General features: G+C 34.8%; 1 protein-coding gene across 1 annotated transcript in view; it reads left to right on the forward strand.

The window, feature by feature from the left end:
- ADAMTS6 (ADAM metallopeptidase with thrombospondin type 1 motif 6) overlaps positions 1 to 24,693 on the forward strand; it is a 278,064-nt gene that overhangs the window by 122,604 nt on the left and 130,767 nt on the right. Inside the window, exons 9-10 of the mRNA XM_027520428.1 lie at positions 7,945 to 8,091; positions 16,898 to 17,039. Coding sequence (XP_027376229.1) covers positions 7,945 to 8,091; positions 16,898 to 17,039 — 289 coding nt within the window. The remainder of the gene's footprint in view (positions 1 to 7,944; positions 8,092 to 16,897; positions 17,040 to 24,693) is intronic.

Consider the following 24,693-nt stretch of genomic DNA (forward strand, 5'->3'; position numbering starts at 1 on the left):
TTCTTTTTGCTACCTCAGCATGGCCTTTTTCTTGTAATAGTTTTATTCTCCCCCTCCTCCATTTATTCCCTCTGACAGTTCATGTTTTCATCTCTTGTCTTACCATATCTTCCCTGATTACTTGTATCTCTATGTTGAATTCTTATTTTTCTGAAATGATGGCTTTGTTAAGTTTGGGTTCATATGTGTCCAATTTTTATCTTTTCTGTAGCAATATTTTTTTCTGCCAGATGTCCTTCATCTTCTCTTTGTACTTGCCTATTCTTTTTTTTCTTTTAAATATTTAATATATTTGTAGACACACTTCTTTTTTCCTTTTGAACCACACATCTTTGAATGAGTTTGATTTTTCTGGATGAACTACTTGTAGAAGGTTATGTTGCAGAGGGACCAGAGCTACTTTGTCAACAGAAATGTATTAATGATATACAGTGTTGCACGACTGAAATTCTTTAACCCTGTATTTTTTTTTTTTTTTGATAACTACTGGCAAGATAGAATCTCTCTTTCACCTTTTCTCACTGATAGACTGATTCCTACAAATATGGTTTGACTTACTCCCCAGTCAGCCCCATCTACTCTTCTGACAACTAGAATAAGGGTGTATATTCCAACAGTTTGCACCCTTATTCCAGCTGTTTATAAGAAAGTATTGTTGGTTCTGTCCCTCAGGTTGTTGCACTTAACTTTGGAGAACATGCTCTACTCGTTTTAGCTTAGATCAATTATTACTGTCCCCTCTGTGTGTCTTTCTTCATTGCTGTTTGATTTTTCTGTCTTTAGTCATCCTTCCACATACATTATGTCATGGTGGTTTATGGTTTTACAAGTTTTCTACTTTTCATTGAATGTGGAGTTTATGTTTCTTTTTTCCCATTTTTTTATTGCTTTTGAGTGATATATTAGAGGAAAAGGGAAAACTTTTTACTCGCAGTGTAGAAATAAGTGTCCTTTAAACTTTTGAGATACAATCAGAAGTACTAAGATATGAGAAAGGAAATTCCTAGTCTTTCATTTGTATCGCCTGGGGGAGGTTGAGCTGAAAATGTTCATCAAACAATTTATTTCCTGGGAAAGAAAGGAAGCAAAAAGCCTACTTTTTTTAAATAGATTTTGTACTTAATTTTCTGAAAAGTTAAGAATAATAATTTTGGAGTACTTTGGTTTCAGGATTACTTGTCAGTTCAGTCACTCAGTCATGTCCAACTCTTTGCGACCCCATGAATCGCAGCACACCAGGCCTCCCTGTCCATCACCATCTCCCGGAGTTCACTCAAACTCACGTCCGTTGAGTCGGTGATGCCATCCAGCCATCTCATCCTCTGTCGTCCCCTTTTCCTCCTGCCCCCAATCCCTCCCAGCATCAAGATTACTTAGCTTAGCTTTCCATAATTGGCTATGCTATCCTTGTTATTAGTCACTAAGTCGTGTGACTCTTTGCAACCCTATGGCCTGTAGCCCACCAGCCTCCTCTGTCTGTGGAATTTCCTAGGCAAGAACACTGGAGTGGGTTTCTGTTTCCTAACGATGTTATCCTAATCAAGTACAAGCCTCTATCATTGGATTGGCGATTTGTTTTTGCCTTACTTATCAGCCAGTAAGTTAGCTTATTACTGTTGTATGGATGCTAGCAAAAGGCATGAGTTTCTGGATCAGGCACTTAAGCACAGCAAGTAGTATAAGCATTAGCATATTTATTTTGTTTCCTTTTGGAAGGAACCCAAAATCACACATGGGCAGCACAGTATGGCCTCAGATAAATGCCACACAAGTAGTGGGTTTATATCAAAACTGAGAAACAGTGAGCTTGGGGAATCTAATACTTTTATGTGAGCTAAGTTGCTTCAGTCATGTCCAACTCTTTGCAACCCTATGGACTGTAGCCAGGCTCCTCTGTCCTTGGGATTCTCCAGGCAAGAAAATACTGGAGTAGGTTGCCATTTCTTTCTCCAGGGGATCTTCCCAACCCAGGGATTAAACCTGAGTCTCTTGTCTCCTACACTGGCAGACAGGTTCTTTACCACTAGGGCCACCTGGGAAGCCCAATACTTTTATGACAAGTAATAAGTAAACCTGCTATTTGTCCAGGGAGATGTAACCTCATTTCTCAAAGTTATTCTGAGGAATGTCCTGGGGCCTGGGTTAAGAACAAGCCTTGCAGACTTATCATACTCAACAAAATGTGGGAAATTACAAGAGCGTCTCTCTCATTTCTCTCTCTCTACCTCTATGTGTCTTTATCTCTCTCTGTCAAACAAATGACAATCATTACCTAATCTGAAGTATTTTATTAAACACATAAAACCAACCATGATAATGTTCTCTTCCTATCACTATTCTTTCAGTGGAGTGGGCACCAGATTCACTAACTCTCCTTTTTTTTTTTTTTTTAAATTATTATTTACCTCAAGAACACGGAGCTGAGTTTATTTTATATCTATTTATCTATCTTTCCTTAGATCTTGGCACATCATCATTATCAGTCCCAGCAAGAACCCTTCTTGTTTTAATATGTGTTGTGCTTAGTTACTCAGTTGTATCCAACTCTTTGCAACCCCATGGACTATAGCCTACCAGGCTCCTCTGTCCATGGGGATTCTAGGCAGGAATACTGAAGTGGGTTGCCATGCCCTCCTCTAGGGCATCTTTCCAACCCAGGAATCGAACCCATGTCTCTCACATTGCAGCTGGATTCTTAACCATCTGAGCCACGAAGGAAGCCCAAGAATACTGAAATGAGTAGCCTATCCTTTCTCCAGGGGAACTTCCCAACCCAGGAATCGAACTGGGGTCTCCTGTATTGCAGGCAGATTCTTTATCAGCTGAGCTACCAGGGAAGCCCTGTTTTAATATATGTAAATGTGTATTTCCGTATTCCCGTTTTCATTCCCATTTCTTCCCTCTTTCCTTTAATAAATTTGATACCTATATTTGGGCTCCCCAGGTGGCACTAGTGGTAAAGAACACCTCCCAGTGCAGGAAGCATAAAGGATGAGGGTTGGATCCCTGGGTCGGGAAGATACCCTGGAGAATGGAATGGCAACCTGCTCCAGTATTGTTGCCTGGAGAATCCCCATGGACAGAAGAGCCTGGTAGACTACGGTCCATGGGATCACAAACAGTCAGACATGACTGAAGTGACTTAGCATATTTGAAATCATCTGTATCCTTGCAAAATATTGCAGATTGTTTTATATATGTCTGTTTATTTTTTAACTTTTTAAGTTTGAAATGTTTGCAAAGTTATGGAGAAAATGATATAGTAGAAAGAGTTCCCATATGTCCTTGAGTCATATTTTTTAATTATTAATATTTTGCAACATTTCTTTCTCTTTTTGTATATGTACGTGTATTTTTTTCTGTACTATCTGAAAATAAGTTGAAGACATGCCCCTATCGCTAAATATTTCAGTACCTTTCCTAAGAAGAAAAAACAATCTCTTACATAACCACAGTATGATTATCAAGTTAGTTTTAACATTTATACACTATTATTATCTGATATGTAATCCATATTCAAATTTCCTCAGTTGTCTCAGCAGTGCTTTTTTTAACCTTTCCCTCTTCCAGTCTAGTTTCTGTTGCATTTGCTCATGTCTCTTTAGTCTTTAACTCTCTGAACAGTTCCTTGGCCTTTCTTTGTTATTTGATAATATGTATGTAATTTTTGTTTGTATGATATACTGGTATAGACCTTGTTCCTTTGCTCAATTTTTCAGTGTTTCTAAGATCCACCTATATTTATGTGTAGACATCTATCTTGTTTGTTACTTCCAACTTCTGCTTAGTTTTCAGTTTACTTATCCATTCCCCAGTGACAAGCACCTATATTGTCTTCAACTCCTTGCTATTGTAAATAGTTCTGTCACTAACATCCTCATACATGTTCCTTTTAGGAATATTTCTGGAATATCTCTCTAAGAATAGAATTGCTGGGTCTTAATGTTTCTTCTATTTAATCAAAGTACTGCTGAATTGCCCTATGGAACAGCTGCCCTACCACACTTTAACTGTTCTATACTAAGATCTCAGTTTCTCTATACCATTGCAATATTTAGTCCTAGGTAACATTCTCATTTTTGCTAATATAATGGTTTAAAGTTTGCTCTCATTATTTTCTCTAATTACTAATGAATTTCATTTCTTTTGCCAAACTCCTCATTGATAGAGTTTCTTCAGGAAGGAACTTTTCTGTAATACACACACACATACACACACCACAGGCGCTTGCACACACACACACACACACACACACACACACACTCCAGCCTGGTCAATGTACTAGAGGGATATTTTGAAGCTGATGTCATGAATGGCAATTGTAAAGTCCCATTTCACTTTGTGTCACTGTCAGTAAACCAGTTGACATTAGTCATATCATTTCTCGGATTTCTTACATTTTAAATATAATTTGTAAAAGTATACATTCTCCTAGACAACTGAAACCAAGATCCTTAAGACAGCTATCTGCACCTGACCCTGAAACTATGAAGACTGTGTAGAAATAGAATTTAAGATTTACTTCTTCAGATACTTGAATTCATCAATTTTCAAATCTTTTCCCTTATTTACTTCTGAATTTTTAAAAACTATGTACCCTATTGGTTATTTTTCAGTGGGTGTCCAAAATTTGTTATGTCTAACTAATTGCAAAGGATAGAATTTCTAGAGTACTGCAAAAATTACTATGTAAAAAGTTAAAACCTCCTTAAATATACCTGATTGAATCTAAATGCCATAGCAATTTGGTAACTATCATTGTGCATTTTGAAAATACACTAATAGGTTCTTCTGGTTTTTGTTTCTTATTCTTACAATGTTGTATTGGTTTCTGTCATATAGCAACATGCATTAGCCATAGTTATACATACATCCTCTCCCTCCCTGGCCTTCCTCCCCTCCCTCCATCACATCCCTCCAGGTCATCATGGAGCACCAGACTGGGCTCCCTGTGCTGCACAACAACTTCTCACAGGCCATCCATCTTACACCTGATAGTGTGCATATGTTGATGCCACTTTCCCCATTCCTCTCACACTCCCTGTCCCCGACTGTGTCCACAAGGCCATTCTCTACATCTGTGTCTCCATTCCTTCCCTGCAAATCGGTTCAACAGTGCCATTTTCTAGATTTCATATATATGCATTAATATACTATTTGTGTTTTTCTCTTTCTGACTTACTTTATTTAACAGGCTCTAGGTTCATCCACTTCACTAGAACTTACTCAAAGTCATTCTTTTTTATGGCTAAGAAATATTCTATTGTGTATGTGTACCACAGCTTCTTTATCCATTTGGTTCTTCTTTTATAGTCAAATTTACATCTTTTTTTCCCCTTCGTTAGCTCAGCATTTCTGCTGCTCCTTTCCCTCCCAGTATATCATTCCTAATGCATATTTTAATATTTCTTAATATTTTTTAAAAACATGTTTTTATGCTTAAAAGTATTTCAATTATATAAAATATCTCTACAACAAAAAATTTAAGTTACAATTACATTTTTAAAATTTCCTGTGATCATAAAAAATCTTTTTTCTGGATTATGTGTTCATTACATTACAATTATTAATAACTGATTAGAAGAATATGTATATATTATGAATTTTAATAAATAGTTAAATATAAAAATAAAGTTTATCTTAGAAAATATATCTTTATTAGACTTGATCTTAGCCAAAAGACCAAGAAGTAATAGAAGATGTATCTTTCAATGTATATTTTCAATTACTGTATTTACCTCTGTACTGTTAGAGTAAGACAGGATTTCAGCACCAATTCAGCTTTTTTATTTTTTTTTCTATAGATGTGAATGTTGATAAAATTGGATCACATAAGTAGTTGAGATGAAGAGATTTTATTATAGAAATATCAGTCAGTTCTTTAAACTTCTTTTGAATTATTTGTTAACACATAAACTTGGGGCTCTATCATCAAAATTTTTAACAACCCATCAGCTGTTAATTTGATTATATCGTCCTATAAACTTGATGAAAGCAAGAAACTACATATGTTACTCAATCACTGAAATCATTCTTCTTAGTCCTGACACTGTTTCTAATTGTCTCTTTCCTTGACACCCATGTTTTTATACCCTGAGGCAATGAACTATTACAAAATTATGATGACTGAAAGGTAAATTTTTCTGTTGTAAGGTGGGAGAAATATGATTTCAAAAGAAACTTTGCTTTCATAGAAAAGAATAAATAAGAAATTATGGAATCTTTAAAAAATTATTTTCTTAAGCCATCTGTGCCTGCATATACCTATCTTAACATAACTCAGGGATTTGTATGCTGCTGCTGCTAAACAGAAATGATATTTTTAAAGCTGTCATTATTCCAAAAAAAATCATATAGCATCAACCTTTGTGAGAAATATGGAGTATTAAGTTTATTGAATTATAAATTTACAGTAAGGAACTTTTTAATGTAAATCAATAGCTATAAATTTATATATGTTTTGACAAAATGTATATCTAATTCAACAAACAGTATACTCCATCATTATGTTCCTGGAAGAGGTTGGCTTGAGTGTGTTGATGTCAAACCCAAGACTAAGTATTAATATTCTTGGAAGGTTATTTGGTGGTTTAATTTAGGGCTCTCTATAATTCTGTTCTTTTGCTTACGTTAGTCCCTACACCTGAATAATTAGTTCCTCCTCCCTCGTCCCACCATATCTGTCTTAATGATAGCTCTTTTATATTATATTTGTGAATTCACCTTCCCATACATGTCTCAAATCTAATCCCTCTTCTCTGTCCCATGCCCTCATTCAGACCTACCTCATTTCTCAATTGGTTATCATCTTTTATCTGTGTTCCCTGGCTCCATTCTCTTTCCATTCCATTGTCTCCACCACAGAATTACTATAATAATTTTTCTAAAATTTGGATCAATTCCATATTCTCCTGCTTAGAAATTTTCAGTTGCTCTTACTGACAAATCTTTAAAGTCTGTGCACTTCCTAAAGTGTTGATACTTTCTTACATTTATTAGCTTGAGACTATCTGTTCTCAACTACTTTTCCAAATTTTTCTCCAGCAACTATTCTTAATTGTTTCTTACTTGTGTCACACAAATTACTTATTTCCTTGAACAGATATAATGGTGCACTTACTAGAATGTCACAGTGGACACAACAAGGATATTTTTTAGTGATTTCACCTAAACTTCTGGCTACTTGTGATGAAAGACTTAACTTTATTCATATGCAGTGATCCTTTACAGAAAAATTTTATAATTTATCATTGAGATATGTTTTTAGATCACAGTGATAGCACTCAGCATGGCTATTGGACACAGGAAAAAAATGGCAAAGTAAAGCTTTAAAAAATCAGAGAGGCCATGGTAAAGAATAGACTATATTCATAATCCTTAAATGTATCAAGATTTTTCAAAAGGTGGTTTGAAAGCACATACACACACAAACATAAAATACAAAATGTATTGAATTCTCCTTTATACATATTAATAAGAAAAAGAGTTTTTATGTTTGGCCTATAACGTAAAACTCTATGGATAATAACTATCTTTTTATAATTCCGTTTTGGACTCAGCATTATGAAATAGCTTGAACTCTAGCAGGTATTAGGTAGGTTCTACTAACAATTTCAACACTTAGTAACTGTATGATTTTTATGGGTCAATTATACATCCACTGTCTGTTCAAGGAGAGACTATATCATATGAGATAACATTTGAGAGTATATTATAAATTTAAACAGATTTAAAAACACATTGTATCATTGAATTATTCCTTAATCTCTTTACATTAATCCTATATTTCCTTAGAGAATCTAGTCTATCTTGATAGAAGCCATATGTTGATAGGGCTAATAAATGATCCAATAAGGAAAAAAAAACATATTGAGGGTTTGTTTTATTTATTTTTTTCTAATTTTTTTCTTTTATGTTTCTTATGTTTCTTCCTTGTCAAAACAGTTTTGGTATGAACCATGATGGAATTGGAAATTCTTGTGGGACAAAAGGTCATGAAGCAGCAAAACTTATGGCAGCTCACATTACTGCAAATACCAATCCCTTTTCCTGGTCTGCCTGCAGTCGAGACTATATCACCAGCTTTCTAGAGTAAGTAATCCTCTGGAGAGTGATGATGAATTGCTCCAGAAGTAAGCCATTGATAGAAGCCTAATATGTAGTGCTTCAAACTGCATAATGAGTAACTTTTATAGGTCCCAGTGATACTTCAGACTGTTCCCCAAATACTTTAATATATCACTCTGGCAAATTTTTAATTTTTTCTTTGTACTCAAATAGAACACAGACTAAATTAGGGGGACACAAACAGATTAAGGAACTGGAGTAAGACTGTAAAAGGGGTTGATGATATGAGTTAGAAATGTTAAACAAATGGGAAGGAATGTCAGAAAGAATTTAGATTTACATAATTTAGTAATGCATAATCCAAGCCTTAATCCAGTGATTACATATTTCATTTTGTTGGTTAAAAAAAAAACAACTGAGTTCTGTAGAAATGCCAAAGTATCTAATAGTAACAAACAACAACAACAAAAAACCAAACACCCAGGAAATGAAAATAAGAAAATGAAAATTTGTCTTTGAAAATGTATTAAATGACTCATCTTTTCTCCAGTTTGAGAACTCCTTTGCTGGTCCTTTAACGTATATTCTAAGAGTCCAGTTATTTAAATTTGAAGACTATAAATTAGGTGTAACTATGTTGAGGAAAGCAGATGTTTTTCCATATTTCACCTGCATAGAACTTTAAGATTAGCCTTTGGAAACTGTTAGACTTAGGTCTCACTCTCTAACAGTGTGACCTTGGTCATTCATGTTTGTTACTTAAACTTCTAATATTCAGTGACTTCATTTATTGAATAAATTTAGGTAATGATACACATATCATCAAGTTGTTATGTAAATAATTATGCATAACACTATAATGTATATAAAGCACTTAATAGACATTCATGATGTGGTATATTAAATAATATCGAGGTTTTAAGCACTGTTTTTCTATCACTACCTTTAACTGTTTTCTGCCATTTTTTTCTGAGGAGGAGTGGTTAAGTATTCTGAAAAAGTTGGTCATACACAAAGTATAGGAGAGCAACAGAAATTTTTTGTTTAAAGTTCACCTTAACATGATCATAGTGTAACATTTTAGAAATTTGGAGGGAGACCTGGGTTTGATCCCTGGATCGGGAAGATCACCTAGGGAAGGGAATGGCTATCCACTCCAGTATTCTTACCTGGAAAATTCCATGGACAGAGGAGCCTGGCAAGCTACAGTCCATGGGTTGCAAAGAGTTAGACACAACTGAGTGACCAACATTTTCTTTTAACACTATGTAGGGTAACATTACTTATTAAGATTTTGGTTCATATCTGCTAAGAACCAGATTATATTCTTAAAACTTATAATTGCATATTTTTAAAAGCCCCAGACAAGAGATTTTATTAATAAATTACCGAGAGCAATGCTTTGCTCAAAGATCAAAAGACAAGTGTTTAAAATGGACTCTTTTGAATTAATGTGATAATGAAATTGAAGGAATTGGAAGTATTTTTAGAAGGTAGCTCTTCTGAATAGCTATACTATAACCTAACAATTTTTAATCTTTGTAATAGATAAATTATATTACTTGCCTTGTGCCAAAACTTGGTGAAGGAGCACAGAAAATTTGACATCTTTTTGTAGTTTTTTAACACAAAGCACTAGCAATATCATTTTCTGAGATGTTTTAATAAGACCATATAACCTAAATTTTAAGCACTGTTGAAGATCTACTCTGTCTAGAAATCAAGCCAGATCTGGAAACTCTCCCTTGACTTGGCTCACGTTTTTATAATGGAATCTTAGTGTCTATCTCCAGAAAGACAAAGTGTATGAATGCTCAGTATTCCTGTGCATTTTTGCATTTCCTCTGCTTGTTTTTTGTTTTTTTTTTCCTTCCCCAAGTACATCATTTCTCATTCCTCTGTCTTGTTTCTGTTGTACAGCCCATTTGCTAGGAATATCTCTTTATACTAAATACAAGGACTGGTTTTGATCTCTTGCCAGACCCTGTGTAGTTAAAACTGTATTAAGGCTGTTAAAACATTCCAAAAGGGAATCCCTAAATTGCTGATAAAATACAGTTAAGAAATCACCACTGGTTTGAGGAGAGATGTAAAATTATTGCTAGTTGCAATAAATCATTCCACTGAATTAATTGAAAGAATTAATCCAAAAACCATTATGTAAGCCTTATTACCTCTTTGCATTTTCTATGTGTAAGCATAATTAGTGTTGACAGGGTTCTAGTGGGTTTATTATCCTGTATTTTATAAAAATATTTCTGTTGCATCCTCATGGGAATGCTCACAAAGTTAAAGGCATTAGTAAAAGATAGTTGTGAAAGACAATGGGTAGGGATTTGGGGAGAAGTTGGCATCTCTTCCGCCTCTCTTTAACAGTAAACTAAACAACTCTGATTGTAATCTGACCAAGCAATGAAGGTTTTTTAAACACAAGGCCCTTTAAAAAGGTCAGTTCACTGGAGCACAAAGATACAATAGTAACTTTCTTGAATTTCTTTGTTCCTCTTTATTAATGCAGGGGACTTAATTGCTTTAACAGCTTTGTGTGATATTTTTAAAAATCCAGTGATATTTTGATTAGGGATTGAGGTTACATTTATGTTTTATAGTTGGCTCAAAAAGACTCATAACATTTTATTTTAGTTTCTCTTCTCAAGAAAAAGAAATCTTGAAAGATGAATTGTTTAGGAATTGCAGCCCTGCCAACAGAATGCATACTTTTCTCTACTTAGTGACTATATAGGCCAAAGATGATGGTGGATTTTAACAATAAGCTTTCTATGATTTATAGAGATTCACTATTCACTATGTTCAACTGAAAGCAATTCCATGGCCTTTAAATGCCAATAGAGTAAAAAAGTCTCTCGTGTCATTCTGAAACACTAGGTGCTATTGATCAATCAGGAGATGGTGTTTACCAACTCCCAATATTTTTTTTCAGATTTCTTAAACTCGGTGATTCAATAAGTGGTTCATGAATCGCCCAGAAGCCGTCCTGATTAAATAATAAAGAACCCATTACCGTTAAAATGGACGTGTTATGCCAGCTTCTGATGTTTTCGACGACGGCTTTGCAGGTAGTGTCCTTCCTATCTGCCTGCGGGACTTATTTATTTATTTATTCATTTATTTATTTATTTAGAAACTAGAGAAGATGAACCTGGTATTATGGCTCACATTCATTGATGTCTATGGGCTAATTTACCAGGCAGTAGAAGGCAGCCAGAAGTAATTGAGGCCAGTTTTTCATACATTTTCCACCACTTAGTGGTAGTACAGAGTAATTTCCTATAGTCCTCAAAAATCCTGGGGCCTCTGTGAATCAACTCTTGCTCTATTTAAATTAAAGTCTGTTATATTGTTTGAACTGTCAGAGATCCGTAGCAAAATTTCCTACAGTTCCAAATTAAATATTTTCACAGAAAAGATGGAAGCTGAAAAAAAGAGAAGCAATATTATGGTTGAAGATGAACTAGAAAGAAAGGTAGAGCTGCAAGAGAAGTGATATAAGATGAACAGGACAAGTAAGGCACTTAACAATTCTTCTAGAGCAATTACTTTTGAATGTCACTATCAGTAGTCTATTAGACAGAAAACAACTTTTATAGATGGGACCTCTTTTTTATGTGGAGCCAAAAAACAGCTTAGCAAAACAAATTTCTCCTCCTTCCATTTATCTGACATATTTTGGGGACTTCACTCTAACCCATAAATATCTTTGATAAGTCATAATTACATATGGAGAAAAAGAGCATAACTTAGTAAACATGATTAGCATAGTGTTTGCATATTGGAAGCCTCAAGTTCAGTTGTATTCAAGTATCCTAGTCCTATAGAGGGCAAGAGATAAAGGTCTTAGAGTAATTCATTTTAAAGGTAATATATTGTTAGTTTTGTGAAGATTGGTAGAGCAGTTTATGAAAATGTAGTAGGTAAGACACTTGACTTGCCATAGATGAGACACCTAATTCATTTTTGCTTAATTTACGTGTGTTAGCACAACTTTATAGGAAAAGGTAGATGTTATATTATCTGTTAACTTTTTGTTGTTGTTGTTAAGAAACTGTTAAGATATAATCAGGGTTATATTGAAAGATCTATTTCTTAGATTAACCCACTATTATAGGCTGAAGATCTGTACTTTATAGTGTAATTGTTTAACTGAAAAATAAATCTAAAATTACAATTATGTTTTCATGTGTTCTGGAAACAAAGCCAAAACACCATATTTCACATAAGAATCTGTACATTTTAATTGAAGACACAAATCTGGTTCATGTTCCTATATTCAAAGCTAATTTTTGAACTCTGTAAATAAGACTTCTCTAAATTAGAAGTGGAATACATAAAATATGACTTTGCTCTCATTCTGTAAGGATTTCTGGAACTGTAAATATACTTTGATTTACTAAGAGTTTCATAATTAGGGAAAAAGCATGTTCTCAAACTAATACATATTTTTTGCCTTGTCTTAGAAGCATAAACAAAAGTGGAGTGTATTAGTTCAATAATTACCTATATTGCTATAGATATTAACCAGGATTAGACTTTTAGTTGTGAAATATGTGCTGCTAGGGAACTAATCATACTTCTGCTTTTATGGAGTATACAGTTTTGCTCAGGACAAGTATATCTTGTCCCAAGCAATAGTAAGTTGTAATAACATCTTATAGGTGGAACATACAATGTTCTTCATTTCATTTATTAGTGAGTGAGGTTTATGTTTTCTGAATGAAAAAATTCACATATGACACTAGGGCACAAGCTCGTTATGCTTAAAAGTGGCATTTTATGAGAAAATTCAAGAAAATTTATATATAATATTACTACTATTAATTTTAAAATAGCATAAATAACAGGCTCAGTATCATAAGAATATATGATTATATTGATTAATTGTAAGCTTAGATTAGTAAAAATTACTCATAGCTTCTTTTTGTTAAAACAACTATAAAATATATGTAATTAACTCATATCTAATATTTTTAAGAAAATCATTTATACCAGAAGACAATACAAAATGATTTATGTCAGCATAATTTGCAATTTCTAGAAATTAGAAATAATTTAAACACTTGTTAATAGAAGTGACATAGTCTTAAATGGAATATCGAAGAACAATATAAATGAATAGCTTACAATTGCACAGCTCAACATGGATGTGTCTCACATTCATAGTATTGAGCAGAAGGATAAATTCATAAAAGAAAACCTACAAAATGACTCCTTTTATGTAGAATTCAAGAACTGTCAGATGAATAAATTGAGAGATGAATAATTACTGACAACACCAAAGAAATTATTATTTTAAAAATCAGGCAAAAATAATTATTTTAAAAATCATTAATTGCATCCTCTTCCCTGTAGATTCAGATTTTATACCTTTTATTTATTTGGAGAATGAAAATGTAATATGTGGGCATTAGAAATTTGAATTACACAGAAAAAAATCATTAATTCTTTGGGAGACAAAGAGAGTTGTGATTGAGCACTTGGAAATTTCCTAAGGGGACAAAAACAAAGAAAACACTTCTTAGAGTTAAATGTACATCTCTCAGGTTCATGTCCTCTATCTTCTTTCTATACTTATATCTGTGATATTTCATAATGGCAATTGATGGCACAGAGGCATGAAAATATCCAGAATAATTATCTTCTAAGGGCTTCCCTGGTGGCTCAGGGCTAAAGAATTTGTCTGCCAGTGCAAGAGATGCAGGCACAATCCCTGGGAAAGATCCCTGGAAGAAGGAAATGGCAACCCACTCCAGTAATCTTGCCTGTGAAATCCAGTGGACAGAGGAGCCTGGCAGGCTGCAGGGTCTCTTAAGAGTCAGACACAGCTTGAGCGACTAAAGAGTTAATTAATACCTACTGTTTATAGGTTTAACTTACTTGAAAATAACCAAAAAGTAACAGACAGATTTTAGTAACATCATGTAAAAACTGTTTTTGTAGCTTAACCCTAAGTTAAGAATTAAAGTATGAAGACTATCTTACCCCTCAAATACTTCAGTCAAGGTTTTACTGTATATAATATTTATCATTACTAGAAGGAAAATATGTGGTACATTTTCTACCCAAAATGTAGAAATAGTTTAAATCAAGCTTGCAGATATCCTACACTTGCTATCCTAGAGCCAATACTAGTAGGTAAAACACTAAACTTGCAAGCATTGATATTTTGTACAACTATAGCCAAATCCATTTTAAAAGATTTTTGTTGATGCTGTATTCCTAAATACATGTTTATTATTTAAAAGTCTGTTATTTTTTTCACTTGTATTTTATATGGTGTTTCTTCTACAAAAAAAAAAAAAATATATATATATATATATATAGGAAAGAGATGACACATGTCTAGATGACTAACTAGACCACATCAATACAAAGCAATTGAAACACAAATCACTTTTGGGGTAGACTTTCTCAGAAAGATTTTCCCACAGGGGACCACACTACATGGCATTCTTCATTGTCTGGAGGCTCCTGTAACAGTCATCTGATTTGGTAGTTTTTAAAGAATGCCAACCAGGATTGAAAGTGAAAAGAAAAAGTGAAAGTCACTCAGTCGTGTCCGACTGTTTGTGACCTCATGGACTCCAGGTAGGAATACTGGAGTGGGTAGCCTTTCCCTTCTCCAGGGGATCTTTCCAACCCAGGGATTGAACCGGGGTTTCCTGCAGGCGGATTCTTTACCAGCTGAGCTACTAGGAAAGCCCACCAACCATGATTTGTAGACCATTAATACCTGGGAACAAGAACTTTAAATGAAGTAATTATTGTTTCTTCCTAGGTTAATCCAGTTCTGTTAGCTATCAGGAAAGAATTTTTTTCCACGTTTTATTTTTTTCCTCAGGTTATCCTGTTTGTAAATGTTTGGGGGGTCCACATACTTCTTTCTCTTAAGTTTTTAGGTTAATTAAAAATAATTATGTATACTATTTTTTTAATGGATTTTGAGTTGGTGCCACTTAAGTGAATATATCTTATACTTTCCTTGTTATGCTATTGGCAAATATTTAATATCTGTAGGATCCTGTACTTAAGTCAGTGTTTAAAAATTTTCCATTAATTTATATAGAACTTAGCTTGATATTTTATTTTTATTACATATTTAGCTCCTTTCAGAGAGACTTTTATAGTTTGTTGTAGATAGAGATGAAATTTATATTTTAGGAAAAAATTAGGAAATAAAACTACTAATGGAATTACCTCATAAATTCTTCTTTTGTTATACTTTCACATTGACCTCTTTATCATTAACCTTAATATAAATTTTGAATTTACTAGTAGAATTTTATTTGGCTAAAATTTGCATACTCATGTGAAGCTATTTTATATAATAAAAAGAACTTACTATTTTTAAAATTCATCTGGAAATGGTCTTTCTTAGTGTATGTCAATTTCTAAAAGCATTGTGAACAGAAAATAAAAAGCATTCTGTCATAAAATATGGATAGCTGGGTGAAAAAATTTCTCTATTAGTTAGACACCTAGAGCAGTGACAAATGAAACGATTATAATAGCCAATAATAACATCTATCTATTTGGTACTACATTTAATATTCCATCTAAATATCATTATTGTTTAAAAATTAATCAAAAAAGCAAAACAAAACAAAAATTAACCAAGAGGCATAAATGAAAGAAAAAGGGGTCTTTGAATCTATCACCTTATGAATAGCATGGTTCAGTTTTTGGGAGTTATTTATTTGCTTCTATGCAAATATATATTAGTATATAACATTTACTTTCACATTATAAGAATGATAAAATTTGAAGTGAATATGAAGTTTATTATTATGCATGTTTTTTTCTTGCTTACCTATAAATGAAAATTTGTACTGTCCTAAATAATAGTTGAGGAACTTCTACTTGTAAAATTATTTTCCTTTGGCAAAGTGGATGGAAAAGATTTGGAAAAAAAAACAGAAGTGCTGGCACAATTGACAGGAATGTTGGAAAAAATTTTTAAATGTTGGCATAGGAATTCTTTAAAAATTCTAACTTATTCACATGTGAAATGAAAGTAAAAAAGCATCTGTCCTATTTTATGCACACTGACTAAATAAAAAGAACAATTATATTTAGCAAAGTATAAAGCTCTTTAAACTAAGATATTCTGTCTGACTTTTGGCGATCTTTATGTTATTTGTTCCACTGAATTAAATATTATGTTTGAATGAAGCATACTTTGAAAAGCAGAAATTATAGAGAAGAGAACATTCTCTTTTCCAATTCTGATGATCCTAGATGAAATATGAAATTTTTGAGAGACTAAACACTTTTAATATACTTGAGAAGAGAACTTTGGATCTTGGCCTCATCTGTCATTCAGCCCATTTGTTATTGAAATATTTCAAGAACCTTTGGACATGTTTTACCACACCATCTATTTGTTCTACCCAAGGTGGAAGTATATAGATTAGGTCTTTAAGGATCACAACCAGTTTTTTCCCCATATTTTGTTTTTGATTCCACTACCAGATATGGTTATGTTTTCACTGAAAACAAACAAGAAACTTAGAGCAGTATGAAATTGTTTTGATTCCTCCAGAAATTAGTTTAAATCAGTGTTTAAAGGCCAACCTGACATTTTTAAATTATTTTGTAAGATGTTTTTATTGCATCTTAGTTCTGGAAAAAACTATTGGAACTCTTATTCAAGTTTTAATAAAGCTATTCTATTTTGCCATGATTATATATTAGTAGAATATATTGTTTTTCATGCATCAATTATTAAAATAAATAACTCAATACATGGTTTCATGACTGAGATTGAAATAGTCCACAGTGTACCTAATCTCCTTTGATCCTTTATGTTGAACAGTTCAGGCCGTGGTACTTGCCTTGATAATGAGCCTCCCAAGCGTGACTTTCTTTATCCAGCTGTGGCCCCAGGTCAGGTGTATGATGCTGATGAACAATGCCGTTTCCAGTATGGAGCAACATCTCGACAATGTAAATATGGGGTAAGAAGTCTTAATCCTTCTGTTTAGTCATATATGTTTTTTTTTTCATGATGCAATTGTTAAGATGGAATTTTGATGAATGTAATTTCTCTGGTATCAGTATTAACACAAGTACGGCCTTTGACATTGCTCCTTTTCTGAAATCATTTGTATAATATTTATTCTAAATGTTTGAATAATCCTTTAATTAAATAAATTTCAAATGTCTTGAGAAGGATGCAGATAAAATTTAAATATTTTCCAGTGTATTTCTTTTTTAAGTTCTGAGTTTATAATGCCAACTTCTGTCTTTAAAATGTTATGATTTTGAAACCTCCCCCACTTCCCACCTTTTCTGATACTGTAATAACTGGGTTAAGGACACTTTGACTTTGACTCAGAGTTTTAACTTATACTTTTAGTATTGAGTCATTGCAAGTTGCCCACATTCTAACACAGTAACTGAGTGGGGACAAAATGACATTAGGCTTAATAGAGAAACAAGGAAAATTGCTATGGGAAAATAATGGAGGCATCATGGTTTACTCTTCTTCTCTGAGCATCATGGTTTACTCTTCTTGTCTGTCTAAAAAAGTTTCAGGATCTACCTCAGAAGATGTTAAAAAATAATTCTTTTTAAATTTTCATAGAGAAAGATTTCAGTGTCTAATAGCGGAGACATTCATATTAGATACACAATGTAAACATGTTGAATGAAAGAATAGGATTTTTAAATGATGAATTGTATGTCAAAAAATTTTGAAAGTAAGTTTAAGGCCTTGGTTCCAATTTTTTGTAAACAGTGTGTTTAAAATCCCTTAAAAAAATAATAACAATAAAAGGTAGTTAAGACTAAATGGAGGGGTGTGGTCTGTGACCCGGCTCGTCAAGTTGCAGTGGCGCGGAGAAGTCTGCAAAACAAGAGGCGGAGGATTAAAAAAAAAAAAAGAAAAAAAAAAAAAAAAGACTAAATGATACACATATTGTACTGTACCAGTTATTCTTCTTGGGTGCAGTACAAAGGAAAGTGATTTTTTAAATAACCTTTGAGTGACAAGTATATTATTATTCCTAGGAGGCTTTGGCAGCACATTTTGTGCATTAGATTTAAAGATTGTGTGCAACTATCTAAAGATCTAGAGTCTTAAGTAAAACTTTGTCTCTCTATAAAGAATCTTTACTTCTATTCTTGTTGCTGTATGTTTTCAGTTACTTTTTTCCCTTGATTGTTTTTTCCCTCAGAAAAAGCCAAACTTTTGATCACAATCTTTGTATATACTTGTAGCTTCAGTCAGTTCAGTTCAGTTGAGTCGCTCAGTCATGTCCGACTCTTTGCGACCCCATGAATCACAACGTGCCAGGCCTCCCTGTCCATCACCAACTCCCGGAGTTCACTCAAATTCATGTCCATCGAGTCGGTGATGCCATCCAGCCATCTCGTCCTCTGTCATCCCCTTTTTCTCCTGCCCCCAATCCCTCCCAGCATCAGAGTCTTTTCCAATGAGTCAACTCTTCGCATGAGGTGGCCAAAGTATTGGAGTTTCAGCTTTAGCATGAGTCCTTCCAATGAACACCCAGGACTGATCTCCTTTAGAATGGACTGGTTGGATCTCCTTGCAGTCCAAGGGACTCTCAAGAGTCTTCTCCAACACCACAGTTCAAAAGCATCAATTCTTTGGCGCTCAGCTTTCTCACAGTCCAACTCTCACATCCGTACATGACCACTGGAAAAACCATAGCCTTGACTAGACGGACCTTTGTTGGCAAAGTAATGTCTCTGCTTTTGAATATGCTATCTAGGTTGGTCATAACTTTCCTTCCAAGGGAAAAACAAACCAGCCCTAATTTAGATGGCTATCTGAGTATAGCATCCTGAGATAAATGCCAAACACAAACACTGGAGGTTCAAAAAAGGCACTCTGTCCTTTTGGTGAGGAGATACTTATAGTGTTGAAGCATCAAGAAATGTTTCATCAAGAAATCTTTCAACTAGCAGGTCTATAATGATGTCAGGGAAGATTTTAAACAAAGATCTACAGACTGACCCAGAACGTAGCAGTGGTGAGCTTTCCATCTCTTTCATTTTTGTCATCATGCGGTCATTGTAGAGATTATCAGTAATTGCATCTGTAGTTATGAAAAATCTTGTCTGAATTCTTTCTAAATAGGTTGATTAATATACATTTGAATACTTTTGGTAATTTACCAGTGGAGCAGAATAGATATGCAGAAATGAAACCATGCATATATGAGCACCTGATTTTCAATCAAGGTGACAAGAGTACACAATGGAGAAAGGATCAATTCAGTTCAGTCACTCAGTCGTGTCTGACTCTTTGCGACCCCATGGACTGCAGCATGCCAGACCTCCCTGTCCATCACCAACTCACGGAGGTTACTCAAACTCATGTCCATTGAGTTGGTGATGCCATCAAACCATCTCATCCTCTGTCGTCCCCTTCTCCTCCCACCTTCAATCTTTCCCAGCATCAGGATCTTTCCAAATGAGTCAGTTCTTCGCATCAGGTGGCCAAAGTATTGGAGTTTCAGCTTCAACATCAGTCCTTCCAATGAATATTCAGGACTGATTTCCTTTAGGATGGGCTAATTGGATCTCCTTGCAGTCCAAGGGACTTTTAAGGGTCTTCTCCAACAGTACAGTTCAAAAGCATCAATTCTTCGGTGCTCAGGTTTCTTTATAGTCCAACTCTCAATCCATACATGTCTACTAGAAAAACCATAGCCTTGACTAGACGGACCTTTGTTGGCAAAGTAATGTCTCTGCTTTTGAATATGCTGTCTAGGTTGTTCATAACTTTTCTTCCAAGGAGTAAGCTTTTAATTTCATGGCTGCAGTCACCATCTGCAATGATTTTGGAGCCCCCCAAAATAAAATCTTCCACTATTTCCCCATCTATTTGCCACAAAGTGATGGGATGAGATGCCATGATCTTAGTTTTCTGAATGTTGAGTTTTAAGCCAACTTCTTCACTCTCCTCTTTCACTTTCATCAAGAGGCTATTAAGTTCTTCTTCAATTTCTGCCATAAGGGTGGTGTCATCTGCATATCAGAGGTTATTGATATTTCTCCCGGCAATCTTGACTCCAACTTGTGCTTCATCTAGCCCAGCGTTTCTCATAATATACTCTGCATATAATTTAAATAAGCAGAGTGCCTTGTATATTGTCACGGATGTAGCATCATCAACAAATGCAGCATCATCTTTCAGAATTTGAAATAGTTCAACTGGAATTGCATCGCCTCCACTAGCTTTGTTCATAGTGATGCTTCCTAAGGCCCACTTGACTTCACATTCCAGGATGTCTGGCTCTAGGTCAGTGATCACACCATTGTGATTATTGGGGTCATGAAGATCTTTGTTGTACAGTTCTTCTGTGTATTCTTGCCACCTGTTCTTAATATCTTCTGCTTCTGTTAGGTCCATACCATTTCTGTCCTTTATTGAGTCCATCTTTGCATGAAAAGTCCCCTTGATATCTCTAATTTTCTTTACGAGATCTCTAGTCTGTTCTGTTCTATTGTTTCCCTCTATTTCTTTGCACTGATCTCTGAGGAAGGCTTTCTTATCTCTCCTTGCTATTCTTTGGAACTCTGCATTCAAATGGGTATATCTTTCCTTTTCTCCTTTGCTTTTTGCTTCTCTTCTTTTCACAGCTATTTGTAAGGCCTCCTCAGACAGCCATTTTGCTTTCTTGCATTTCTTTTTCTTAGAGATGGTCTTGATCCCTGTCTCCTGTACCATGTCCCAACCTCCGTCCATAGTTCATCAGGCACTCTATCAGAACTAGTTCCTTAAATCTATTTCTCCCTTCCACTGCATAATCATAAGGGATTTGATTTAGGTCATACCTGAATGGTCTAATGGTTTCGCCTACTTTCTTCAGTTTCAGTCTGAATTTGGCAATAAGGAGTTCATGATCTGAGCCACAATCAGCTGCCGGTCTTGTTTTGGCTGACTGTATAGAGCTTCTCCATATTTGGCTGCAAAGAATATAATCAATCTGATTTCGGTGTTGACCATCGATTGATGTCCATTTGTAGAGTCTTCTCTTGTGTTGTTAGAAGAGGATGTTTGCTATGACCAGTGCGTTCTTTTGGCAAAACTCTATTAGCCTTTGCCCTGCTTCATTCTGTACTCCAAGGCCAAATTTGCCTGTTACTCCATGTGTTTCTTGACTTCCTACTTTTTCATTGCAGTCCCCTGTAATGAAAAGGACATATTTTTTGGGTGTTAATTCTAGAAAGTCTTGTAGGTCTTTGTAGAACCATTCAATTTCAGCTTCTTCAGCATTACTAGTCAGGGCATAGACTTGGATTACTGTGATATTGAATGGTTTGCCTTGGAAACGAACAGAGATCATTCTGTTGCTTTTGAGATTGCATCCAAGTACTGCAATTCAGACTCTTTTGTTGACCATGATGGCTACTCTATTCCTTCTAAGGGATTCCTACCCACAGTAGTAGATATAATGGTCATCTGAGTTAAATTCATCCTTTCCAGTCCATTTTAGTTCGCGGATTCCTAAAATGTTGATGTTTACTCTTGCCGTCTCCTATTTGACCTACTTCCAATTTGCCTTGATTCATGGATGTAACAGTCCAGGTTCCTAAGCAGTATTGCTCTTTACAGCATTGGATCTTGCTTCCATCACCAGTCACATCCACAACTGGATGTTGTTTTTGCTTTGGCTCTGTCTCTTCATTCTTTCTGGAGTTATATCTCCACTGATCTCCAGTACCATATTGGGCACCTACCAGCCTGGAGAGTTCATTTTTCAGTGTCCTATCTTTTGTCTTTTCATACTGTTCATGGGATTTCAAGGCAAGAATACTGAAGTGGTTTGCCATTCCCTTCTCCAGTGGACCACATTTTGTCAGAACTCTCCACCATGACCCTACATGACATGGCTCATAGTTTCATTGAGTTAGACAACAATGTGGTCCATCTGATTAGATCATTAGTTTTCTGTGATTGTGGTTTTCAGACTGTCTGCCCTCTAATGGAGAAGAATAAGAGGTTTATGGAAGCTTCCTGATGGGAGAGACTGACTGAGGGAGAAACTGGGTCTTGTTCTGATGGGGGGGGCCATGCTTAGTAAATCTTTAATCCAATTTTCTGTTGATGGGTGGAGCTGAGTCAGGAGAAAGGACAGTCTCTTCAATAAAATGCTCTGGAAAAACTGAACAACCACATTCAGAAGAATAAAACTGCACCCTTAGCGTACACCATATTGCAAAAATTAACTCAAAGTGGATTAAAGACTGAAATGTAAGACTGGAAACTATAAAATTCCTAGAAGAACATATAGGAGAAAAGCTTCTTGATCTGTTCTTGGCAGTGGTTTCTTGATATGAAAAGTACAGGCAACAAAAGTAACTATAGATGAGTGGGAGTACATCAAAATTAAAGGCTCCGTACAGCAAACCAGTCAACAAAATGAAAAGCCAGTTTATGGAATGTGCAGAAATTATTTGCAAACCATATATCTGATGAACGTATAATGTCCACAGTATATAAGGAACTCTTATAGTTTTAGCAAAAAAAGCAAATGATCCGGTTTAAAAATCAACAAAGGAACTAAATAGACATTTCTCAAAAAAAGACATACAAATGAACAATTATATGAAAGGGTGCTAATCCTCACTAATCATCAGGAAAATGCAAATCAAAAGAGCAATGAGATATCACCTTACACCTGTTAGGATGGTTATTATTAAAAAAATGATAATTAGTGTTCACAAAAATGTGGAAAAAAGAGAATTCTTTTTTTTTTTTTCTGTATAAAATTTAAAGAGGTGCTCTGCATTTATCTCATTAAATACAATCATTTTCCATATTGTTTTTATACACGGTGAGAATGTAAATTTGTTCAGCCACTGTGGAAAACAATATGGAGCTTTCTCAAACAATTATAAATAAGACTGCCATATGATCTAGGAATCCTACTCCTGGGTATATATCCAGAGGAACTGAAATCAGGATCTATAAGAAGGTATGTTCTCTCATATTTATTGCAACATTTTTCAAAATAGCTCAGACGTGGAAGCAACCTAAATGTTCATTGATCACCAAGAGATTTTACTCAGCCACTTTTTACAGTGAACATCAGCTAATTTGTCCTTGAAGATTTCAAAAAGCTAGAGTATGACAAGATACTTTTCATTTACCTTTCACACGGTAGACATTCAATACATATTTCCCTTTCCTCTATGAATATCTATGTCATCTATGATACCATCCTATATAACTGATATGTTAGTGGTACTTTAGGAGAATCTGAGCCATCTGTACTTTGGGGAGTATGTTAACATACTCTAAGCATCACATTTTGACTAAATTTCATCCTTCAATCTCAGCTCACATGCAGTTTCTCTGCAGACAGGCCTTCAGTCTGATCCATCTATATGCAGTCTTCTCCCAGTTACTTACATTTATGCTCCCAGTTAAAGCATAAAGGAAATTGTGCTTTTTATTTCCTTCATAGCACTTACCACGGAGAAGGCAATGGCACCCCACTCCAGTACTCTTGCTTGGAAAATCCCATGGACGGAGGAGCCTGGTAGGCTGCAGTCCATGGGGTCTCTAAGAGTCGGACACGACTGAGCGACTTCACTTTCACTTCTCCCTTTCATGCATTGGAGAAGGAAATGGCAACCCACTCCAGTGTTCTTGCCTGGAGAATCCCAGGGACGGGGGAGCCTGGTGGGCTGCCGTCTATGGGGTCACACAGAATCGGACACGACTGAAGCGACTTAGCAGCAGCAGCAGCACTTACCACAGTCCATAATCATTTTACTTATTTGATTACCTGTTAGCTAGTTAAATGTAATCTTCTAAGTAAGGCCTGTCCTAACAACCTTATCTGAAACTGCACACACACATATACATACACAAACACACGTCATGTAATTTTCCCTGACTTTTTTTTCTTATTATTTGTTACTGATACTTTCTAACATACTGTATATTTTGTTCATTTTGCTTCTGCCTGCCTGTTTGCTGATGGCTGTTTATAAAGCGAATAGCATGTCTGCCTCATAATAGGAGCTCAGAAAATATTTGGTAAATAAATAAGTGAGAAGAATTATCTGGTAAAGAGAGGAGAGAAGACTCTTGTGAAGACCCTGAGGCTGTGTATTTGAAGAGCTGAGAGAAGGCCAGTGCGACTGATGCTCTCAAAGCAGCCATCATGTACATGAGGCAAGAAAAGAATAGGATACAAATCAGACTTACAGGCTTTGTTAAGAATTCTAGGTTTTTGTCTTAAGAGCAATAGAAAACAAAAGATTTTTAATGAATGAGAACAGGAGAACTTATTGATGTGCAGAGGATCACGAAATTTCGAAAGCACATTATCTTAGGAAATAAATATAATTTAATATAGGACAGTATAAATTATTTTTATCAACATGTTAATGTCTTTATATTTTTAATTATTTCTTTTAATTGGAGGCTAATTACTTTACAGTATTGTAGTAATTAATGTCTTTAAGAAGCCTTCCATCACGCTGTGTCTGCCTGAAATATAGCTCTTTGTAGTAAGGGTAACCTGCTAGAGATAAGATATTAGAGTTATTTAATCAAGGTATTATCCCCATGGAGTATACTTAAAACTGACCTATTTTGTCTCTTAGACTCAGTTTTTAATGTTT

This window comes from Bos indicus x Bos taurus, chromosome 20 (assembly GCF_003369695.1).
Source record: "Bos indicus x Bos taurus breed Angus x Brahman F1 hybrid chromosome 20, Bos_hybrid_MaternalHap_v2.0, whole genome shotgun sequence".
Classification (NCBI taxonomy): domain Eukaryota; kingdom Metazoa; phylum Chordata; class Mammalia; order Artiodactyla; family Bovidae; genus Bos; species Bos indicus x Bos taurus.